This window comes from Cervus elaphus, chromosome X (assembly GCF_910594005.1).
Source record: "Cervus elaphus chromosome X, mCerEla1.1, whole genome shotgun sequence".
NCBI classification, from domain to species: Eukaryota; Metazoa; Chordata; class Mammalia; order Artiodactyla; family Cervidae; genus Cervus; species Cervus elaphus.
The window spans coordinates 32,950,123-32,975,328 of NC_057848.1; the positions used below are offsets into that span (position 1 = coordinate 32,950,123).

The 25,206-nt window shown below is 41.0% G+C and overlaps 2 protein-coding genes across 2 annotated transcripts; both read right to left on the bottom strand.

Annotated features, from left to right (window-relative positions):
* Positions 1-20,544: 20,544 nt before the first annotated feature.
* On the bottom strand, positions 20,545-21,030 carry LOC122690223 (calcium-binding and coiled-coil domain-containing protein 2-like). Its single transcript, XM_043897274.1, has one exon. The coding sequence runs from the start codon at positions 21,028-21,030 to the stop codon at positions 20,545-20,547; it is 486 nt and encodes a 161-aa protein (XP_043753209.1).
* A 12-nt stretch (positions 21,031-21,042) lies between these two features.
* On the bottom strand, positions 21,043-21,894 carry LOC122690222 (calcium-binding and coiled-coil domain-containing protein 2-like). The gene has a single exon (XM_043897273.1). The coding sequence runs from the start codon at positions 21,892-21,894 to the stop codon at positions 21,043-21,045; it is 852 nt and encodes a 283-aa protein (XP_043753208.1).
* Positions 21,895-25,206: the final 3,312 nt, after the last annotated feature.

Below are 25,206 nucleotides of genomic sequence, written 5' to 3' on the forward strand. Positions count from 1 at the left end.
AAAAGAAGAAAAGGAAAGATATACCCATTTGAATGCAGAGTTCCAAAGAATAGCAGGGAGAGATAAGAAAGCCTTCCTCAGTGATCAATGCAAAGAAATAGAGGAAAACAACAGAATGGGAAAGACTAGAGATCTCTTCAAGAAAATTAGAGATACCTAGGGAATATTTCATGCAAAGTTGGGCACAATAAAGAACAGAAATGGTATGGACCTAACAGAAGAAGGAGATATTAAGAAGAGGTGGCAAGAATACACAGAAGAACTATACAAAAAAGATCTCATGACCGAGATAATCATGATGGTGTGATCACTCACCTAGAGCCAGATATCTTGGAATGCAAAGTCAAGTGGCCTTAGGAAGCATCACTATGAACAAAGCTGGTGGAGGTTATGGAGTTCCAGTTGAGCTATTTCAAGTCCTGAAAGATGATACTGTTAAAGTGCTGCACTCAATATGCCAGCAAATTTGGAAAACTCAGCAGTCGTCACAGGACTGGAAAAGGTCAGTTTTCATTCCAATCCCAGAGAAAGGCAATGCCAAAGAATGCTCAAACTACCGAACAATTGCACTCATCTCACACGCTAGCAAAGTAATGCTCAAAATTCTCAAAGGCAGGCTTCAACAGTACGTGATCAGGGAACTTCCAGATGCTCAAGCTGGTTTTAGAAAAGGCAGAGGAACGAGAGATCAAATTGCCAACATCCACTGGATCATAGAAAAAGCAAGTAAGTTCCAGAAAAACATCTACTTCTGCTTTATTGACTATGCCAAAGCCTTTGACTGTGTAGATCACAACAAACTGTGGAAAATTATTAAAGAGATGGGAATACCAGACCACCTGAACTGACTCCTTAGATCTGTATAAAGGTCAAGAGACAGCAGTTAGAACTGGACATGTAACAACAGATTGGTTCCAAATCGGGAAAGGAGTACGTCAAGGCTGTATATTGTCACCCTGCTTATTTAACTTATATGCAGAGTATATCACGAGAAACACTGGGCTGGATGAAGCACAAGGCTGGAATCAAGATTGCCAGGAGAAATATCAATAACCTCAGATATGCAGATGACACCACCCTCATGGCAGAAAGTGAAAAAGAACTAAAGAGCCTCTTGATGAAAGTGAAAGAGAAGAGTGAAAAGTTGGCTTAAAACTCAACATTCAGAAAACTAAGATCATAGCCTCTGGTCCCATCACTTCACAGCAAAGAGATGGGGAAACAATGGAAACAATGACAGACTTTATTTTGGGGGGCTCCAAGATCATTGCAGATGGTGACTGCAGCCATGAAATTAAAAGATGCTTGCTCCTTGGAAGAAAAGCTATGACCAACCTAGACAGCATATTAAAAAGCAGAGACATTACTTTGCCAACAAAGGTCTGTCTAGTGAAAGCTATGGTTTTTCCAGTAGTCATGTATCGATGTGAGAGTTGGAATATATAGAAAGCTGAGCACTGAAGAATTGACGCTTTTGAACTGTGATGTTGGAGAAGCCTCTTGCGAGTCTCTTGGACTGCAAGGAGATCCAACCAGTCCATCCTAAAGGAAATCAGTCCTGAATATTCATTGGCAGGACTGATGCTAAAGCTGAAACGCCAATACTTTGGCCACCTGATGTGAAAAACTGACTCATTTGAAAAGACCCTGATGCTGGGAAAGATTGAAGGCAGGAGGAGAAGAGGATGACAGAGGATGAGATGGTTGGGTGGCACCACCGACTCAATGGACATGAGTTTGAGAACTCTGGGAGTTGGTGATGAACAGGGAGACCTGGCATGCTGCAGTCCGTGGGGTTGCAAAGAGTTGGACATGACTGAGTGACTGAACTGAACTGAAATAATGATGGTTTTATTCCTAATATTCTAAGGAATCTCCACAACGTCTTCCATAGTGGCTGTATCAATTTACATTCCCACCAACAGTGCAAGACCATTCCCTTTCCTCCACACCCTCTCCAGCATTTATTGTTTGCAGACTTTTGTAGATGGCCATTCTGACCAGTGTGAGGTAATATCTCATTATAGTTTTGATTTCCATTTCTTTAATAATGAGTGATGTTGAGCATCTTTTCATGTGTTTGTTAGCCATCTGTGTGTCTTCTTTGGAGAAATGTCTGTTCAGGTCTTTTCCCCACTTTTTGACTGGGTTGTTTGTTTTTCTGGCATTGAGTTGTATGACCTGCTTATATATTTTGGAAATTAATCCTTTGTCAGTTGTTTCATTGGCTATTATTTTCTCCCATTCTGAGGGTTCTCTTTTCACTTTGCTTATAGTTTTCTTTGCTGCACAAAAGCTTTTACGTTCAATCAGGTCACACTTGTTTATTTTTGTTTTTATTTCCATTACTCTAGGAGGTGGGTCATAGAGGATTTTGCTTTGATTTATATCATCAAGTGTTCTGCCTATGTTTTCCTCTAAGAGTTTTATAGTTTCTGGTTTTACACTTAGGTCTTTAATCCATTTTGAGTTCATCTTTGTGTATGATGTTAGGAAGTGTTCTAATTTCAATTTTTTACATGTTCAGTTCACTTCAGTTCAGTTGCTCAGTTGTGTCTGACTCTTTACAACCCCATGAATTGCAGCATGCCAGACCTCCCTGTCCATCACCAACTCCCAGAGTTTACTCAAACCCATGTCCATCAAGTTGGTGATGCCATCCAATCATCTTATCCTCTGTCATCCCCTTCTCCTCCTGCCCCCAATCCCTCTCAGCATCAGGGTCTTTTCCAATGAGTCAACTCTTCGCATGAGGTGGCCAAAGTACTGGAGTTTCAGCTTCAGCATCAGTCCTTCCAATGAAAAAATGTAGCTGTCCAATATTCCCAGCACCATTTATTCAAGAGGCTGTCTTTGCCCCATTGTATATCTTGCCTACTTTTCCAAAAATAAGGTACCCATAGGTGAATGGGTTTGTTTCTGCACTTTCTATCTTGTTCCATTGGTCTATATTTCTGTTTTTGTGCCAGTACCATACTGTCTTGATAGCTTTGCAGTATAATCTGAAGTCAGGAAGGTTGATTGCTCCAGCTCCATTCTTCTTTCTCAGAACTGCTTTGGCTATTCGGGGTCTTTTGTATTTCCATATGAATTGTGAAAGTTTTTGGTCTAGTTCTGTGAAAAATGCCATTGGTAATTTGATAGGGATCTCATTGAATCTGTAGATTGCATTTGGTAGTATAGTCATTTTCACAAAATTGATTCTTCCTACCCAGCAACATGGAATATCTCTCCATCTGTTTATGTTGTCTTTGATTTCTTTCATCAGTGTCTTATAATTTTCTGTGTACAGTCCTTTTGTCTCCTTAGGTAAGTTTATTCCTAGATATTTAATTCTTTTTGTTGCAATGGTAAATGGGATTGATTCCTTAATTTCTCTTTCTGATTTTTCATTGTTAATATATAGAAGTGCAAGTGATTTCTGGGTATTGATTTTGTGTCACTGATTAGCTCTAGTAATTTTCTGATCCTATCTTTAGGGTTTTCTATGTACAGGATCATGTCATCTGCAAACAGTGAGAGTTTTACTTCTTCTTTTCTGACCAGGATTCCTTTTATTTCTTTTTCTTCTCTGATTGCTGTAGCTAGGACTTCTATAACTATGTTGAATAATAATGGTAAAAGTGGACACCCTTGTCTTATTCCTGATCTCAGGGGGAATGCTTTCATCTTTTCACCATTGAGAATAATGTTTGCTGTAGGTTTATCATATATGGCCTTTACTATGTTGAGTTAGGTTCCTTCTATGCCCATTTTTTGAAGAGTTTTAATCACAAATGTGTGCTGAATTTTTTTCAAAGGCTTTTCCCATATTTAGTGAGATGATCATATGATTTTTATCTTTCAATTTGTTGATATGATGTATCACATTGATTGATTTGTGTATATTGAAGAATCCTTGCAGACCTGGAATAAACCCAACTTGATTATGGCGTATGAGCCTTTTGATGTGTAGCTGAAATTTCATTTCTGTTTGCTAAAATTTAGTTGAGGATTTTTGCATCTATGTTCATCAGTGATATTGGCCTGTAGTTTTCTTTTTGTGTGCTGTCTTTGTCTGGTTTTGGTATCAGGGTGATGGTGGCCTCATAGAATGAGTTTGGAAGTGCTCCTTCCTCTGCAATTTTTTGAAAGAGTTATAGGATAGGCATCAGCTCTTCTCTAAATGTTTGATAGAATTTTCCTGTGAAGCCATCTGCTGCTGGGCTTTTGTTTTTTGGGAAACTTTTTATCACAGCTTCAATTTCAGTGCTTGTAATAAGGTTGTTCATAATTTATATTTCTTCCTGGTTCAGTCTTGGAAGATTGAACTTTTCTAATAATCTGTCCATTTCTCCCAAGCTATCCATTTTATTACCATACAGTTGTTCATAATAATCTCTTATAATCCTTTGTATTTCTGCACTGTCTGCTGTAACCTCTCCTTTTTCATTTCTAATTTTGTTGACTTGATTCTTCTTTTTTTCTTGATGAGTCTGGCTAAAGGTTTGTCCATTTTGCTTATCTTCTCAAAGAACCAGCTTTTAGTTTCATTAATCTTTACTATTGTTTCTTTCATTTCTTTTTCATTTATTTCTGCTCAGATCTTTGTGATTTCTCCCTTCTACTAAGTTTGGGGGGGGTGTTGTTGTTGTTTTTCAGTTGTTTTAGGTGTAAAGTTAGGTTGTCTATTTGATAATTTTTCTTGTTTCTTGAGGTAGGATTTTATTGCTATAAATTTCCCTCTTGGAGAACTGCTTTTGCTGCATCCCATAGGTGTGAGTTGTCATGTTTTCATTGTCATCTATTTTTAGAAATTTTTTGATTTCCCTTTTCATTTCTTGAGTAACCTGTTGGTTATTTAGAAATGTGTTGTTTAATCTCCATCTGTTTGTGTTTCTTACAGTTTTTTCTTGTAATTGATATCTAGTCTCATAGCGTTGTGGTCAGAGAAGATGCTTGATATGATTTCAATTTTCTTAGATTTACTGAGGTTTGTTTTGTGATCCAAGATGTGCTGTATCCTGGAGAATGTTCCATGTGCACTTGAGAAGATGTATTCTTCTGCATTTGGATGGAATGTCCTAAAGATATCGATGAGATTCATCTCATCTAATGTATCACTTAAGACTAGTGTTTCCTTATTAATTTTCTGTCTTGATTATCTGTTCATTGGTGTGAGTGGGGTGTTAAAGTCTCCTACTATTATTGTGTTACTGTCAATTCCTCCTTTTATGTCTGTTAGTGTTTGTCTTATGTATTGAGGTGCTTCTATGTTGGGTGCACAGATATTTACAATTGTTCTGTCTTCCTCTTGGATCGATCCCTTGATCACTGTGTAATGTCCTTCCTTATCCCTTGTAATCTTCTTTATTTTAAGGTCTATTTTGTCTAATATGAAGATTGCCACTCCAGCTTTCTTTTGCTTTCCATTTGCATGGAATGTATTTTTCCATCCTCTCACTTTCAGTCTATATGTGTCTTTAGGTCTGAAGTGGGTTTCTTGTAGACAGCATATATATGGGTCTTGTTTTTGTATCCATTCAGCCAGTCTGTGTCTTTTGGTTGGAGCATTTAATCCACTTACATTTAATGTAATTATTGATATATAATTTCCTCTTGCCATTGTCTTGCTTGGGGTTGATTTTGTAGATCTTTTTTCTTCTCTTGTATTTCTTGACTATGTAAGTCCCTTTAACATTTGTTGTAAAGCTGGTTTGGTGGTACTGCATTCTCTTAACTTTTGCTTGTCTAAAAAGCTTTTTATTTCTCCATCAATTTGAATGAGATTCTTGCTGAGTACAGTAATCTTGGTTGTAGATTTTTCCCTTTCAGTACTTTAAATATATCCTGCCATTCCCTTCTGGCCTGTAGAGTTTCTGCTGAAAGATCAGCTGTTGAATGTATACGGTTTCCCTTGTATGTTACTTGTTGCTTCTCCCTTGCTGCTTTTAGTATTTTTTCTTTGTGTTTTGTCTTTGTTAGTTTGATTAGTATGTGTCTTGGCATGTTTCTCCTGGGTTTATCCTGTATCGGACTCTGTGCCTCTTGGACTTGATTCGCTACTTCCTTTTCCATGTTGGGGAAATTTTCAACTATAATTTCTTCAAAAATTTTCTCATACATTTTCTTTTTCTCTTCTTCTTCGGTGACCCCTATAATTCAAATGTTGGTGTGTTTGATGTTGCCCCAGAGGTCTCTGAGACTGTCCTCAGTTCTTTTCATTTTTACTTTATTCAACTCTTCAGAAGTTATTTCCGCCATTTTTTCTTCCAGCTCACTGATTCGTTCTTCTGCTTCAGATATTCTGCTATTAACTCCTTCTAGAGTATTTTTAATTTCAATAATTGTGTTGTTTGTCCCTGTATGTTTGTTCTTTAATTCTTCTAGGTCTTTGTTAATTGATTCTTGCATTTTTTCCATTTTGTTTTCAAGGGTTTTGATAATCTTTACTGTCATTATTCTGAATTCTTTTTCAGGTAGTTTGCCTGTTTCCTCTTCCTTTATTTGGACTTCTGTGTTTCTAGTTTGCTCCTTCATTTGTGTAGTATTTCTCTGCCTTTTCATTTTTTTTTTAACTTATTGTGTTTGAGGTCTGCTTTTCCCAGGCTTCAAGGTTGAATTCTTTCTTCCTTTTGGTTTCTGCCCTCCTCAGGTTGGTCCAGTGATTTATGTAAGCTTCATATAGGATGATATTTGTGCTGAGTTTTTGTTCGTTTATTGTTCCTCAGATGGGCAAGGCTGAGTGAGGTGGTAATCCTATCTGCTAATGATTTGGTTTGTATTTTTGTTTTGTTTCTTGTTTAGATGAGGTGTCCTGCACAGGGTGCTACTGATGGTTGGGTGATGCTGGGTCTTGTGTTTAAGTGGTTTCCTTTGTGTGAGTTCTCACTATTTGATACTCTCTAGGGCTAGTTCTCTGGTATTTTAGGGTCTTGGAGTCAGTGCTCCCACTCCAAAGGCTCAGGGCTTTGTCTCTATTCAGGAATGAAGAGTCTATATGTGGTTTGCTAAGAAGTCACTCTGTGGTTCTTGACCTCAGTTTTTTAGTGTTTGCATTCTGTGATCATTGTTCCCTCTTCTTCCACAAATGAGTCACATAGGTGACTCTAGACATTCAAACTGCTGGAGTTTCAGTTTCTTCTAGGATCACTTCCCTGATTTGTAGACCTCAAAAGAAGGAGGGGGATAACAGCCTGGAGCTGTCAGACAGAATAAGCTGAATCCACAGTCTTTTAATTGGGATCACACACCTGGTCTCAGGAATTAATGAAGTTCAGGTTCTTTATGTCACATGGCAGAAAGAATTCAGTGAGATACATACTGATAGGTAAGAAGTGGATTTATATATAGAGAAACACACTCCACGGACAGTGTGGGCCGATTTCAGAAGGTAAAAGACCCTGAAATTTGGGGAGGTTGGTTTTTATGCTCTGGGTAATTTCACAGGCTAATGAGTGAGAGGGTTATTCCTACTATTTGGGGGAAGAGGCAGGCATTTCCAGGAATTGGGCCACTGCCCACTTTTTGGCCTTACATGGTTAGTCTCAGAACTGTCCTGGCATTGGTGGGTATGTCATTTAGATGCTAATATATTATGATGAACATATAATGAGGCTCAAGGTCCACCAGAAGTTGAATCTTCCACCATCTTGGATCTACTTAATTCTAACCATTTATGTTGTGAACCCAACAGTTATGTCATTCTTTTAAAGGTTGTGCCCTGCCCCCTTCCCTCCTGTTTCAGGTCAATTCAACTAAACAGTTATGTCATTTCAGAAAGTGGCTGATGTAGCTGGGCTCCTAAAGTTAGGCCTATATTGTGCCAGAAATCAGGTATTTAATAAGGCATTTCTGTGAAAACAAAAGAAAACCAAAATTAATGGTTGAAGAAAATTATGAACCTATGAAATTATGCCTGAGTCCTAAAAGTTGCTAGTCAAGATTTCTAGTACTAGTCTCAAAGTATCTGTAGGGAGCAAAATTTACCATCTCAAAATATTTCTCTTTGGCATGAGGATAATTTAGGTAGATTATGTTTAAGAAACAGAAGACTCAGAACGTCTTTCTTTTTACCTCTCCCTTAGCTGCCTAAAAACTTTAAGTAAAAGTCATGTTCTTGGAATAGAGCTATCACCAGAGATATCTGCAAAGAATATGGGCTAGATATGGTGGGCCTAAAGATTAGGATCCACTCTGCATCCCACTGTCTTTGCGTGGTCAAGCAAACATTTTTTTTTAACCAAACATTTTTTTTTCCATCTCCATGTCAATTTCCTTCTTCCCCTTTGAAGTCCCCAACCCCTACCCTCAACATCTTCTTTTATTTTTAACTGAAGAGGATATTTAAAGTGAGGATTTCAGCCATTTTCATGAGATTCTCAGGTTTCCTGGGTCTCTCTCTTTTTATACATGTTACTCAACTTTGGTTTGATTTTCTTGTGTTAGCCTGTCTCATGCCAATTTAATTCTTGTTTAAAAATATTTATTTATTTTTGGCTGCATCATGTCTTAGTTGTGACACCTGGGCTTCTCTCTCCAGTTGTAGCCTGTAGGCTCTAGAGTGCAAGGACTCAGTATTTGTGGTGCTCAGGCTTAGTTGCCCTGCAGCGTGAGGAATCTTAGTTCCCCAACCAGGGATCAAACCTGAGTCTCCTGCATTGCAAGGTAGATTCTTAACCACTGCACCACCAGAGAAGTCCCCATGTCAGTTTAATTCTTAGACCAACCATAAGCAATAAGCATGAATCTCCTTGTAACAGGACACAGTTGGAAGCTGGTTATATTACCAAAGCTTGATTTTAATGTCATATTTGAGACAGACAGACATAGATTCAGATATGATCGGACAGCTTAAGGAAACAAAAATTGACTTTATGGAGCCAATAAAGCCCCTTGGAGATATTGGTTTGGTACCTTGCTTACAGGGTTCCCAATAGTCTAACCATATGAGTAAAGAAGGTCGCTTCCTGGCAGGTTCCTGCTTATTTCATTTGAAAGTGAAAGTCGCTCAGTCAAGTCCGAGTCTTTGTAACCCCATGGACTATACAGTCCATGAGATTCCCCAGACCAGAATACTGGAGTGGGTAGCCTTTCCCTTCTCCAGGGGATCTTCCTAACCCAGGGATCGAACCCAGGTCTCCCACATTGCATGTGGATTCTTTACCAGCTGAGCCACAAGGGAAGCCCAAGAATACTGGAGTGGATAGCTTATCCCTTCTCCAGCGGATCTTCTGGACCCAGGATTTGAACCAGGGTCTCCTGCATTGCAGGCAGATTCTTTACTAACTGAGCTATCAGGGAAGCCCTATTGAATTTACACAAATAAATATATTCCATGAAAATAAGAACAATCACTATGAGTTTCTGAATTCTGGATGGATCAGGTAGGGAGAAAAAGATAAGTGTTTTAATTCTGCTTACAGAGGTATAATTTACCAAATTGCTGTAAATCATAGTTATCTTAAACTTCCCTGATTGCTCAGTGAGTAAAGAATCTCCATGCAATGCAGGAGACATAGGATTTGCAGGTTCAATCCCTGGGTCAGGAAGTTCCCCTGGAGAAGGAAATGGCAACCCACTCCAGTATTCTTTCCCGGAGAATTCCATGGACAGAGGAGCCTGGAAGCTTACAGCCCATGGGGGTCACAAAGTGTTGGACATAACTAAGTGTGCACACACACACACACACACACACAGTTATCTTAAGAGGAAAGGTATCCTTATATCTGGAAAACAAAAGCTTAAAGAACCACCAATATTTCTAACAAAAAGTCATTAAAAAATTATACTCATCCTCCTCAGCTTCTTCAGTCCACATAATCAATTCTTGTTGATCTTAATCTTTTGTTAGAAGTTTTATGAAGCCATCGATTTCTCCATTATAGTTCTGTAAATTCTATGAAGCCATCATTTCTCCATTATAGTTATGTAAATTCTTAGAACATTTATCAGAAATCTGTGTTCAGAATTCTTTCTATGAGTCTTGTTCAAGATGAAGCACTTTTATAAAAGCATCAGAGTAAAGCAATAACCATAAATGACAAAAGACTTAAAAATGACAATAGTTAAAGATCTGATTAGACTTTGTTACAAAGCAATTGAAAAGGAAATTTGGTTATTTCCATAATATACAATTAAGATGATAACTAGAATTACAAATGATAACATTGTGTATAACAGGACATATTAACATTAAATTTTAGGAATTTCATACAATTTCCAGAACATTTCTGTTAATAACACATTCCTGTACTTAGTCACTCAGTCATGTCCTACTCTTTGCAGCCTCATGCTAGGCATGCAACCAAGCCCGCTAGGTTCCTCCATCCATGGGATTTTCCAGGCAAGAATACTGCAGTGTGTTGCCATTTCCTCATCCAGGATATCTTCCCAACCCAGGGATTGAACCTGCATTTCCTGTATTGGCAGGCGGATTCTTTACCACCAAGCCAATAACGTAGTAAAGTGTTAGTCGCTCAGTCATGTCCAACACTTTGCGACACCATGGACTGTAGCCTGCCACACTCCTCTGCTCATGGAATTTTCCAGGCAAGAATACTGGAGTGGGTTGCCATTTCCTTCTTCAGTGGATCTTCCCAACCCAGGGATGGAACCCGGGTCTTCCACATTGCAGGCAGATTCTCTATTGTCTGAGCCACCAGGGAAGCCTAAGCCAATAACATATACTGACACAAATATAATAAAGGAACATTTAGCATCACTTATGTGACAGTGCTTCCTATGCAATTTAACATGCCAAATAAACTTAATTATTTAAATATCTCTCAGATATTTAAGGGGCCCCCTGAAAAATTCCTGGTTAGCTAAAGGTCAAAGGCACTTCGTTTAGAATTTGATTTTAGGAAGTTTGACAAAGATATCAAAAAGTTTGGACACTTGACTAAACAGGATCATAGATTATGAAATAATGGTGGTGGTGGTTTAGTCGCTAAGTCTATCCGACTCTTGTGACCCTATGGACTGTAGCCTGCCAGGTTCCTCTGTCCATGGGATTCTCCAGGCAAGAATACTGGAGTGGGTTGCCATTTCCTTCTCCAGGGGATCTTCCTGACCCAGGGATTGAACCCAGGTCTCTTGCATTACAGGCAGTCTTTACCGACTGAGCTACAAAGGAAGTCCTATGAAATAATACTCAGTTATCTATTTAACCAGAGTGACAATAAAAGATTTCAAAGACAAATACTTAAGGTTACATAGCGGTGAGCAAAATCAAAGACTTCATAAAGCACAGGAAATTATTTTCATAAAACACAAAATATTTGCTTTTTAGGCAGATATTACTTAAACGGAAAAGAAAAAAACCTTTCATAATATTTTACTATCAAGAACTGACCAATAGTACAGAAAAAATGTTATCTTTTTAGTAGATGAAAGAAAATTAAAATTTAGTTTTATATAATTACTTACTGATTTTAAAGCTCATTTTTAAGTACACACTATAAAACATATGTTTTATATGCCTAAAAGCTCTTATCCCAGTTACAACTATCTAAATAATTTGTTCTCAGCAATTATGTTTAGACTACTCACTAAAACTTCACGAGATATTAGACAAAGTCAGCAGTCATCTCAAACTAATTCTCTTGCTGATGAATTTTGTATAGATACTATGAACTTATTTGATGAATAAAACCAGCTGGAATAAAAGTTGCATGTCTGCATTACATTCTGTGTTGATAATTCTAAAGACATATCTATTTTAATTAAACCAACAAAATTAAATTGGCTTTTATTTACCAAAGTATCCTAGATCACATGAATTTGAAAAGGGATAAGGATAATTTTTATATTTCTGAGAGTTTCAGAATACCTGATCATTACAATCATTTGCCCCTTCAAGCTAACTAGAGTTCTTTTACAAATTAATTTTGGTAACACCATTCAGAGGTGGAAAACAACAACAACAAAAAAAAACCTTACAGAGTCAATATATAGACACACACAAATGTACAGACAAGCACTTAAGATTTTTCAGTTGCCCATTTTCCAAATATTTTTTCTTTTGATGAGAGTCATCTCCCTAAAGATTGCAGTTCAAAGAATGGCTCATGGGTCTTAGAGAAAATGGATAGGTAGGAACATCACAAAGGCACAGAGAAAGTGTCCAAGTTTTCTTCAAGATGGAATCTTGGGAATGTATTTGCCTATTATCGGAGATCTAGGATAACTACTATTTGGAATAGTTTTTGTTTTCTTTTTCTTAAGTGCAAGACAATTTTGTTTCCAATATCCCAATACCTAAAAGCATTCTGAGATGAATAGGGGAGGTCTGGGGCTTGGTTTGAGTTGTCTTTAGGGCTTTACTTCTAGCCTTGCAGAGATTTGCAAGACAAAGACATTTGCTTCCAATTTCTCAAAGAATTGGTTGCAGTCTGCATATCTAAGAGCCGGCCCACCCATAAAAAATCTGCTGCTGTCCAGAGGACATGAATTCTTTGGGTGGAGGTCCATGACAGACGCATGAAGGGCATTGCATAATAAGGGCCTGAATTTGACAGCCTGATTACAGAGCCCTAGAAGATAGGGGGAGTTATAAGAGACAACAAAACCTTATCACTCATCTCAGGTGCTTTTTGCTAAATTCCCTTCCTGGCTTTTAAATTTTTTCCAAATAAAGGTAAATAGAGTAGACTTGCTTGCGGCCCTTTAACACTGCAGGACAAGCGTGAGATCTCTTTGGTGCTGACAGTGCTGTATTTAAACCTTTGTTCCAACCCCATCAATGTCTGTTTAATTCATCCCATTTCTTAATAACCATCTAAAGATTCCCCAAAGAATTGAGCACTGAAGAATTGATGCTTTTGAACTGTGGTGTTGGAGAAGACTCTGGAGAGTCCCTTGGACTGCAAGGAGATTCAACCAGTCCATCCTAAAGGAAATCAGTCCTGAATATTCATTGGAGGGACTGAGCTGAAGCTGAAACTCTAATACTTTGGCCACCTGATGCAAAGAACTGACTCATTTGAAAAGACCCTGATGCTGGGTAAAATTGAAGGCGGGAGGAGAAAGGGACGAGAGGGGATGAGATGGTTAGATGGCATCGCCGACTCAATGGACATGAGTTTGAGAAAACTCCGAGAGTTGGTGGTGGACAGGGAGGCCTGGCGTGCTGCAGTCCATGGGGTCTCGAAGAGTTGAACATGACTGAGCAACTGAACTGAACTGAAATATTACCCGCTGGCAAGAGTCCTATGACCCTCTCCTTAGTCTCTTCCCCATTCTATTATTAATATGCCTAACATTTTAATTAGTATATGTAAGACTCATAAGACAGAGGTGTTTTTGTCTCAGCTCCCAAAGAAAACCTAAAGAAAGAGACTTATCTAGCTGCAAATGGGGTGCATCTCATGTTTCTCTCTGGTCAAATCTGGGAGCTCCCACCTGATGGCTGCCAAGACAAGTTCTTAGGACAAAAAAATGACACAAACAAGAAGGCAATAACTGAAAGCAAAGACTTTGCACTGTCACAGGCAGTAAGAATGATGTAGTACAAAACAGTGTCTCTGGTTTCCCATGAGAACATGAGATACTTCCAGTCATCGACTCACTAGTCTATGACACCAGCCAGCTGCTTCTGGACTGGGACTTCTCCAGAACTAAAGAGACAAATATTGAGAAAACAAAGTCCTCTTATGGACAGGGATCCCATATAACAAATTCCCCTGAGAGCTGGCACATTTGAACAAGGAATAGGGCTTATTGGAACCACAGCTTATTGGGCTGCCTGCCAAATACACGCCAGTACATGCACCCCCTGGTTGGCAGAGACCAGAAACAGTATTCTTACTGGTCATAAAGCCAAACTCCCAAGACATAGAGCAAGACAAATGATACAACAGAGAGAGAGAGAGACAAAGAAAAACAGTAATCTCCTCTGAGAGGAAAAAGATCAATAAAAACCAACACTCCTTCATTTACCAAATTTTTACCAGTCACTGAGTCTAAGGAACTGGTTCTACAAGTATTTTTCTCTTACCTAAATTTGAGGGAGAGGAAAGGATTCTTATCACTCTCACTTCCATTAGACCCTGAAGGCAGAGATCTGGGGGACTGATGTGGTGGGAAATCGTATCTTCTGCAAACTTTTTGTCAGCTCTGGAGTGGGTAGAGTTCTTCCAGTGAAATATCCTGCTATCCATGCCAACTGTAGCAGAGGAAAATTTTTCCTTCTCCTCTTCTAGGTTCTTTGGCTGGCCTAATAATTAAATTGGCATAAGATAGACTAATAGGAGAAAAACAAACGTTTAGGAACATGTATACAGAGGAGACTTAGGAAAACTGAGTAACTCTCAGAAGTGGGAGAAACCATCACCTTCTGTCCCGTCTTCGGGGAAAGATCAAAGAAGATATTAGAAATAGGGAGTTGATTATGGGCAGTTACCAGGAAAAGCACAATGCAGTAAACAAGTGTAAGGTTGTTATGCAAATCTGAGTTATTGCCTTCTATACAACGATAGACGCTAGCTTAAAACTCAACATTCAGAAAACTAAGATCATGGCATCTGGTCCCATCACTTCATGGCAAATAGATGGGGAAACAATGGAAACAGTGAGAGACTTTATTTTTTGGGGCTCCAAAATCACTGCAGATGGTGACCTCAGCCATGATATTAAAATATGCTTGCTCCTTACGAAAAAAGCTAGTACAAACCTAGACAGCAAAAAAGCAGAGACATTACTTTGCCAACAAAGGTCCATATAGTCAAAGCTATGGTTTTTACAGTAGTCATGCATGGATGTGAGAGTTGGACCATGAAGAAGGCTGAGTGCTGAAGAATTGATGCTTTTGAACTGTGGTGTTGGAGAAGACTCTTGAGAGTCCCTTGGACTGCAAGGAGATCCAACCAGTCCATCCTAAAGGAAATCAATCCTGAATATTCATTGGAAGGACTGATGCTGAAGCTGAAGCTCCAATACTTTGGCCACCTGATGCGAAGAGCTGACTCATTTGAAAAGACCCTGATGCTGGGCAAGATTGAAGGCAGGAGGAGAAGGGGATGACAGAGGATGAGATGGTTGGATGGCATCACCGATTCAATGGGCATGAATTTGAGTCAACTCTGGGAGATCGTGAAAGACAGGGAAGCCTGGCATGCTGCAGTTCATGGGGTCACAAAGAGGTGGACATGACTTAGTGACTGAACAACAATAACAATACAACAATAAGGGTTTCGAGAGACTGTCCCCTTCTTCCTAGTATACCAGGGAGACACATTTACAAATGTGTAGGGAATTTCCCTGATGATTGTAGAGATTGATATGTAGAGATTTCCCTGATGATTTTAAATATCTTTCACAAAGGGAAAGTCCTTCTTGATTTTCAGAGCTTCTCCCCTGTCTGCTGTTTCTTAAAAATAATCCTTATGCCAAAGAGACATATTTGGGGGTGACAAATTCTCCTCTCCTAAAGATCCAATGAGAGGAAATTTAATGTACAGGGGCCCAATCCTGGCCTTTTCCTTCTGCAGGTACCTCCCAGCTCAACTCTGAATTTCTACATAGGGGGTTCCATTGCCTATTGCCAGAGAATTCCCTGACTCCCCCACTGATAAAAAGGAAAACCACACAGGGAAGGGAGCTTGGGTTCACAGTTGTTTCAGCTTGGATGCTGCCCCCAACTGGTGGAAGATTCAACTTTTGGCTGATGAGTTAAAGCATTCTTTTCCAGCTATTAATTGAGGCCATATGCAATTTATAAACACAGTGTGCATGTTGAAATCTGCTGTTTATAGCTTGCCTGCATTTTCCTATAAACAAAAGCCATGTTTCACACAGTGGTTGAGCCCCCATTGTCATCCCCTCCAAATTCATAAAGTAATCAAAGCCTACCCATATTTCTATGGAAAGTGCCTTCAAACAGGATCAAGTGTTCACCAAGTTGTCTCCTATGTGTGAGGCACTGCAGGGCTCCTGATGTGATTCAGAGTCCTTGCCTCTCAGACAGTTATCTTTTAAGGGGAGAGAAGACATTAACATGAGTAACTTTAAAAGAAAGACTCTTAGAAGTGTCCATTGGAGGGGTGCACACAGAAAAAAGTGAAGCCCAAAGAGAGGAAGATATGACACCTGGGCAAGAGAAACCATGGAAGGCTTTAATAAAGCATTGGAATTTGAGATGAATAATGGCAGTAACAAAGAGGGTTGACTATTTTAAGGAGTAGGAACAACAGAAACCAAGACATGAAAGCAGGAACACACAACATGTGGCCTAGAAGTGGCAAATAATCCCTCATGTCAAGCCAAAATATTAGGGGACAATTCAGGTATGTCACTTGAAGATCCCTGGTTCTCCTTGACAGCAGGAACAAGGACGATCTCCTTCTCCCACCACCCTTTTTGGCAGTTGGACAACGATCCCTCTAGTTCAGGCGAGGCAGGGTGAGGGGGTACAGATGGGGAGTCCAGCAGGTTGAAGGTTGTGAGTGGCTGGAGATAGGACTCAGGGATGCAGAACAGACTTATGGATTTGGAGGCAAAGCCCTGGGTGATGTCCCCCCATGAGCAAGAAGTAGGACACTGAGGCCAGAGGTGCCCCACTTTCTCCCATTCTGCCTCCCTTCCCCTTTGTCCTCTCCTTCAACCCTGGCCAGCCCATGGGACTGGCACTGCAACAGCTAGAGGGTAAAGGGGGAAACTTCAGTGGTAGCAGCACTGGCAGAGTAGGATAGGGTTCTTTTTCCTCCCTTTCTGCCCCTTGACACTGTCATCTACTGCTGGGAGGGGTTGGGGGGTGAGGGAAGAGATGATCAGCTCTAGGAGGCAGGGGTTGATGAATAAACCCAGGCAGTTTTTCCTTCTTCTTCGCCTGTTGAAAGATGTTCTTTGTCACTGCTGGGGCCAGGCTCTAGGCCCCAGGACTGCCATGAGGGACAAATAGAGGGGGAAGTGGGCCTCCTCCATGGTGGCAGTTCCTAGGTGGCAGGCGTTTGTGGTTAGTTATACACACACCTCAAAGAAGCTCCCTGCCTCTCTCTTCTACTTATGTGTCAAGGATGCTAAGTTTGGAACATTCCCTGTGCAGTGAAAGAGAGCAGCCTACTATCACCCTAGACACAAAGGAGGCATGGGTTTCAAACTAAATTTGGTAATAGTACTGATAGCAATTAAATAACTAGCATTTGTGGAGGAAATGCTACGTGGCTGGCACTGAACCTTCCTTATCTCATTTAATCCTCACAGTACAAGCACTATAGATGTAAGCCCTGAAGTCAAACCAACCTGAGTTTAAGACTTAGCCCTGCCACTTTGTCGCTCCAGCACAGTGCTTGACACAGAGTAATAAACATGAATACATATGAAATAAACATGAATCAATTAACCAGTCCATTTATATTACTAATCCATATTCATTAATATCACAATGTATATTGGTGTTCACACACACAGTGCTATGACGACGTATTATTATCTTCATCTTATTAATGAGGAAATTGAGGTCCCCTAAGGAATTGGTGCAAGTTTACACAGCTAGCAAGTGGCAGAACCTAAATTCAAAACCAATTGTCAAGAGTTTCTGTTGGGATGATGAGAAAGTTATGGAAAGGAATAGTAGTGACGGTTGCACAGCATTGTGAATGTGTTTAACATACTGAATGCTACACTTACAAATGGTAAAAATGGTAAATTTTATTTTATGTGTATTTTTATTGTTTTTCAGTTGCTCAGTCGTATCTGACTCTTTGCGATCCCAGGGACTGCAGCATGCTAGGCTTCCCTGTCCATCACCAGCTCCCAGAGCCTGCTCAAACTCATGTCCATCGAGTCAGTGATGCCATCCGACCATCTCATCCTCTGCCGTCCCCTTCTCCTCCTGCCTTCAATCTTTCCCAGCTTCAGGGTCTTTTTCAATGAGTTGACTCTTTGCATCAGGTGGCCAAAGTATTGGAGCTTCAACTTTGGCATCAGTCCTTCCAATGAATATTCAGGACTTATTTCCTTTAGGATGGACTGGTTTGATCTCCTTGCAGTCCAAGACACTCTCAAGAGTCTTCCCCAACACCACAGTTCAAAAGCATCAGTTCTTCAACACTCAGCCTTCTTTATCTCTCGTCCATACATGACTACTGTAAAAACCATAGCTTTGACTAGACGGACCTTTGTCAGTAATGTCTCTGCTTTTTAATTTTGTTATAGGTTTTTTTCTAGGTTTTTCATAGCTTTTCTTCTAAGGAGCAAGCGTCTTTTAATTTCAAGGCATATTTTACCACACATTAAAAAAAAAAAATAGCTGTCAGAAGCTAGGCTTTAAACCACAGTGTTAAATATACTGCCTCTCGATGAACATTAATTCAGTGCCTATTGTTCATAAGGCCCTCCAGTATCATAGAAAAAGCACTAAATTTTCAGTTAAAAGACCTCTGTTCAAAACCACATCTGCTTCTTACTCATTGTGTTATCAGCGAGTGACTAAGTCTGGGTTCTCGAGCGGAAAGGGGAACCAAGTTCTGGGCAAGCCCCTCACCAAGAGTTCCCAGCAGTTGCAGACAGACAGGTCTCCTGTTATGCTGCTGACTGACCTTGAGGAGAGGGGGGTCTAGTCAGCTTTGAGCCCCTACGAGGAAGGTAATTAAAGTTTGAGCCCGTTTACCCATTCTTCCTTATTCCTTTCACCAAAGTGAAATGTGACCACGACTGGATAGGAACTTCTATGAGGAAGTGAGACAGCTACTGATACGGGAACTTGAGAAGGGCCTCCTTGGAAAGGGGAAGGAAGATGAGTTCATATTGAGATAGATCATTCTTGGGGGGAGTAAAACTAGATAAAGTCAGTATTTTCACATGCTGTAGGAAACAAACCCACACCGCAAGCAATGCTGGTAGCTATTTTTCCTGCAGAAGTGGATCACTCTTTATCCAAGCTTCTTTGGAAAGAAAACCTAAGTCCCCTTCAATCTTTTGGGTCCCTCTATGGCTTTGCACATACTCAGTGGAGAGAAGAAATATTCAATAAGTAGCTGAGTCCCCAGATATACCATGATGCTATACGAGGAGATGACACAAGAGGAAATCCACCCTCCTTCCCATTTTCCAGACCACAACCTCCATGCCCTTAATTTCTCTAAAGCTGTCGCTAGACTTTCCAGGATGGAAAAATATGACCAGCGGATGCTGCCCTCTTTTGGAAAATTCTGCCTCCTCAGAGGTTGCACAGCCATATGTAGCTTCTAGAAAAACTTTGTGGGTTAATGGTTTGAAGCCCATGACACATGTTCTTAATAAGAACAATTCAGAGTGCCAGGTTACCAACTGAAATGCATTCATCCTGAGAGGAGGACATGCAGAGCCCCAAGGCAGAGCAGGTCCGTTACCTCCTCCACACAGGACAGACAGTCCTATTACAGCCTGGAGGAGAAGCACAGGATGCATCAGTTTTATTTTCCCCATCCTGGCCCCATTAACTATGCTCAGTCTGTCCAGAGGAATCCAGGTATGTAATAGCCCAGCAACATTGGGTGCCCGTGTTCTTATTTGTTCTTTCAGCTCCACTTCAGCCGTCTTATTTACCAAGCATCTTGGTCTCTGGAACCTAATTGACTCAGCTTGTTGACTCCTGATACTCCCCCTCAGTCTCTCTCTGTTCCTATGCCCCATTTTCAAGAGTTCTTCAATCTGGATCTCAACAAGCTCTCTTCAAATTCTGTTAGTTTCCCCACAGCCTCACACACTCACCTTCTGCCCATTCCTTTATTTTTTTTTTTATTTTAAATTACCAAAGTCCCTGAAGTAGAGGACTAGTTTATTTTTAGTATTAATGTGACTAACAATAGTTCTCATTATTTTGACTTATCCTTTTTCAAACTCACTTGCTCAGAAAGTTACAAACCCATACAGTTTCTACCAAGTCCCACTAACCATTAAGAAAGGACTTATAACAATAAAAGTTATGTGCACATGAAAAACCAGAGTAGAAAAATGTCATTCAGAGGTATAATACAAAGAGAAAGAAGACTTTCTGTGATTTAAATAATGTTTCATGTCCATGATTCAGGAATGCTTCTATTGGGAGCTATGAAATCAAGGTGAGAAAACTTTGGTATCCAAATTGGATGTTCGGGTTCTCTGCCATGCCATTTTGGGCTAGGCCTGAGGAGGAGGAAGAAATTCTCAATTCCAGATCAGTCGCCAGTCCCAGGGTCAGGAGTGAGGACTAAGTACAAACATACTCAAGGTCTGACCTTGGACAACAGTGGGACAACCTGGGAAACTACTCACTTGAGTCAGGCTGGCTGTGAAGAGCCAGGTCAGCTCTGTTGCAGGCAGGGCCTTTATGCTACAGACCCTCAGAAGACTAGGCATTTTATGTGAGAGGCTGATATAGCTGGAGTTAGGTGACTTAAAAGGTTGTAACTCACAAGGATGGAAGTAATAGCCCTTAACACTATGCTTCAGATAATTGACATGACTCCACCTATAGGGCAGTAGGACTAAGTAAATTCCTAATAACTGAGGTTAGGCAGGATCTTAGGTCATAACTCATAGAAGAAGCTATAGGTTCTACTGTATAAAATACATGTACAGTATAGATCCAAGAGGCTGGGACACTTAGAGAGTGTGGCAGAATACATGGTCTTCAAAGATCTGCTTCTCTTTTGCTGAGAAGGTCTTGTCACATATTGGACAACTCAAACTAGGGGTCTGCAGGTGCTGCTCCAAGGCCAAGTTGTGATCAAAAACATCATCAGGAAAGTCTGATTTGCAGGTGGGGCATTTCTTGATGGAGAGCAGGCTTGGGGCAGAACTTTCTTGGATACCAGAATATGGGTTTCCAAAGACAAGTCCTGGGTCTTGTCTTGTACCTTGATTCGAAGTGGGCACTTGATATGACAAAGAGTCACAGTCCAGACCCATGTAACTCAGCAGTCTGCTGTTCTCTCTCTTCAAAAAATCATTTTCTTCTTCCATTTTCTCTTTCTCTCTCTGTAGAACATTATATGTCATCTTGTTCTCACTCAGTCCTTTTGACAGGTCCATGTTCTGGTCCATTAACTCCTGTTGTTTCTTCGCTGCAGTAGTTTCTCTCTGCTTCATCTCCTCCACTGTCTACTCGAGCTTCTTCTGGTGCTCCCTCTGCTCAGTTAAACTGAGAAAGAGCTGGCCATTTTCCTCTTGCAGGTGCTCCAGCTGCTCCGTCTTATCTTGAACTCCCTGAACAAGCTTCTCCATTTCTTTCCCTTGATTTGACAGCTGAGCCTGAAGCTGATCCACCCTGACTCCCATCTTCTCATTTTCTGAGGACATCTTCTGGTTTTGTTCTTTCAGTTGAAGCAGCTCCATCTCCCAACAGTCCTTCTGTTCTTTCATTGTCTGTTCCAACTTCTTATTGATGCTTTTCAGGGTTTCCAGCTCCTCCTGCTTCTTTTGGAGCGTGGCCTGCATGTCTGAGTTTTGCTTCTGGAGGCTGACACAGCTGTCCTTCAGCTCCCGGTTTTCTTTGCAAAGCTCCTTGTTGTGCTGCTCAATTTCTTCCACCTCACCCTGAGTGGTAACAACCAGGATGTCCTCTTCATTTTCTGGACGGAACTGGAAAGGGATACTTGCTCCCCGGACCACACCATCCTGATCCACATAGCAGAACTGGTAATACTCGTCATCCTTGGGCAGGTAATAAGCTTTGAACTGGACTTCCTGCTGTTTGGCTGATTCACTGTTTAGGTCGACGGGCAAAGTAACCCACATGAAGGTGTAGTACTCGTGGGTTGTCTTCCATCCAACTCTAAAGATGCCAATCCAATCCTTTCGACGGGGAATGAAATGTTGCGTGAGGGTGTAATAGCACGTGATGTCCCCCCCAGGGATGTAGAACTTCTCCACACTGTTAAAGATGACCTGAGAGAAATGACAGTGGTCCAGCAAGACAGCTGATGTGGGGGGATCTTCTACTGTCTCTTCCATGGTAGGGGTCCAGGGGCTGCAGCCAGCGGCAGTGCAATAGCAACAGGTGCCCATTCCTTTAGACGGGGTTGACCTGCTCCCTCAGGTTGGGGATACCAGAAACCACCTATCACCCACTCAAGAGCATTACTGCAGTGTCTTGTGCTTCAGTGTCAATCAAGGAAATTGTGGGACTCTTCTCACAATCTTGTTGACCTACCCCCTCACCACCACTGGTGCTGCTACTCCAGAGATTAACAAGGGTAGGTTAACAAGGGTTAATCTCTGAGGTGGCAGATACAGTTATGACTGGAAACACTGGGTTCTAAGAGTCCTGAGGGAATGCTGCATAAATCATATTTCTTGTTTCCTTGTTGGCAGAAAGGCCATACAGTGGGACCATGTTTTTGCAAACAGGAATATATTGGAATTTTGTTGGAATAATGTGGCTTATGCTAGAATTTTCCAGATTTTGCTTGAGATTTCCAAACTGTTTTAAGAAACATTCTATGGCTCCACCTGCTAAGGTATAATCAAGTCTGTAGGAAACCAGGTTAGTTTTGCTTCCTGAAGCAACAGGGGCTGCAGTTGGAGGGGAATGAACTGGCAACCCAATTCTTCAAGGTCTCAAAGGATCAATGTGCAATGAATTGCCTAGATCAGCTGAGCCTGGGAGCCCTTGGGAGCTAACAGATTTTACTTGAACTGTTAGAAGGCTGTCCCACATCTCCTGGGCACAGCAGATCCTCCCATGAGGGTTCAAGGGATGATGCAATTTATGTAGTTGGCTGCCCCCTCGTGTCCACAGAGCAGCAACAACAGCAGGCAGGGCAGCTAAGCTTCTGTTAGGAATGGCAGCAGGGCATAAAAGTGCTAGGCTAAGGTGTTGTGAGCCTGAAATTCAGCCTGTCCTCTCCTCAATGCACAGGGCTCCTTCCACCAGGAGGCTGACCTCTTTCTCTAGTTTTTCTGCCCACAGTGTTCATTTTTTCCAACTCTTATTTAGAAATCTCCACATCGCCTACTTGCTTGCTTTCCTGATGGCTCAGATGGTAAAGAATCTGCCTGCAGTGCAGGAGATCCGAATTTGATCCCCAGGTTGGGAAGATCTCCTGGAGAAGGGAATGGTAACCCACTCCAGTATTCTTGCATAGAAAATCCCATGTATAGAGGAGCCTGGCGGGCTACAGTCCCTGGAGTTGCAAAGAGTTGGACACGACTAAGCAACTGAGCTCGAACACACAAGTGCTTCTCTGTGGTCTTTCCCCTCCAATTGACACATAGGTGCACATGACCTGGATGCAGCTATCCTGCTGCTGCTGCTAAGTCACTTCAGTCGTGTCGGACTCTGTGCAACCCCATAGACGGCAGCCCACCAGGCTCCTCCGTCCCTGGGATTCTCCAGGCAAGAACACTGGAGTGGGTTGCCATTTCCTTCTCCAATGCGTGAAAGTGAAGTCGCTCAGTCGTGTCCAACTCCTAGCGACCCCATGGACTGCAGCCTACCAGGCTCCTCTGCCCGTGGGATTTTCCAGGCAAGAGTACTGGAGTGGGATGCCATTGCCTTCTCTGGCAGCTATCCTACTAAGGCCAAAGTTCAAGGGAGATGGAGATGTGAAATAGATTGAACCTGGGTCCCTGAATGACCATGTGGAGCTGAATACCCCTGCGTATTTGAATTACTCACTCTCATCGTTATCTGAGAAAGAAAGAAATTTCCTTAAGCCACAGAACTATTGTTGAGTCCTTTTGTTACAGCAGTCAAGGAGTATCCTAATTAACAAAGTGATCAATGAAAGGATCTTTGTATGAATAACTAAATGGAGAAGTAGTCATCCACCTAAACAACATTTTGGTAGATATTATTCCATTCGGCCTCAAATCAACCTGGACTAACTGACAGAACCACTTCTGGGCCATTTGGGAAAAAATGCTTAAGTGTTCAAGTGGGATTTCTTAAAAGACAAGCATGATGCCAAGCAAGGTCCTAGGCTTGGAGGCTTCCAGGATGATTAATGTTGTCTGGCAATTCTTAGTTTTCCAGAAACTATCCCAATGATTCATGCTCTGTTTCTTACCCAGAGAAATAATTCATCTCAAAAGACGAAAACTATTTGTCTGGTGCCTGCCCAGTGACCATATTCCTGCCTCCAAAAAGCCTACTCATACCCCAATCTTGATGAATCTCAATCCAGCCAGATCTATACCCTCAAAACCAAAGCCTAATATATACATGCATCCTGCCCAAAGAGATTTCATGCATTGCAACTGCCACCTTTATGCCTGTCTCAAGGCAGTTGGTGCCAGTGTGGAAATGAGAGCTGTAAGTGATCAACTCTCCCTTTGAAGTTCAGGAGCACAGCCATTAGGAGCCCAACAACCCCTGTCTTTAGATCACTTCATCTTAGGGAAGCCAAGGTAGACCCTAAAACTGAGCCCATGCCAGAAGAGGTGGATCACCTTCAAGCAGTTTTATTTTTCTATCCCATACATAGCAAGAAGAGCAAGCTACCGAGAAGACCCTGTAGTTGAAAAGTTAAAGAGACAGTCTAATTGAGCCCATTCTGGAAAGTCCTCTGGACTGTTAACTTCATAGTCATCCATTAAGTTCATCTATGAACTTCTGTCAGCCCTACCTACAAAAATATCCTGAATCCATCTGCTTCTCTCCATCTTCACTCAGTTCCAAACCAAACTACCAGAATTTCTGGTACAATGGTTGCAATAAAGAGAGAAATACTGGTCCGCCACAATGGACCTCTAACTGGTCTCCCTGCTTCCATGCTTGTCTCTACACAACCACCACGATGATGAGTTAGAAAATAAATCAGTTCGTGTGACTCCTTTCCAGTGGTTTCCACTAAGGGCTTGTCCACTAAGCTCCAGAAACACTGGCCTTTTTTAAAACTGAATTTTTTATTGAGATCAATGCAAAATCACATGCAGTAGTAAAAATAATACAGAAAGATCCTTGCACACTTGGCCCGATTTCCCTCAATGGTAACACTTTGCAAAACTATAATATCACAACCAGGATATTGGTACACTGATACAATCCACTAATATTATTAAGATTTCCCCCATTTTACTTATATTCATGTGTGTTAGTTACCTGTGACTGCTCGTGTATCCACTCTCACAGTCAAGATACCAAACGGTAATTCCCACAATGAGGCCACAAGGATCTCTCGTGTGTTGTACTTTTATAACCACACTCGCTTCCCTCTCCTACCCACTTGCTGAATCATGGGCAACCACTAATCTGGTCTCCATTTCTCTAATTTTGTCATTTCAAAGACATTATACAGATGGAATTGAATAGTATGTCACTTT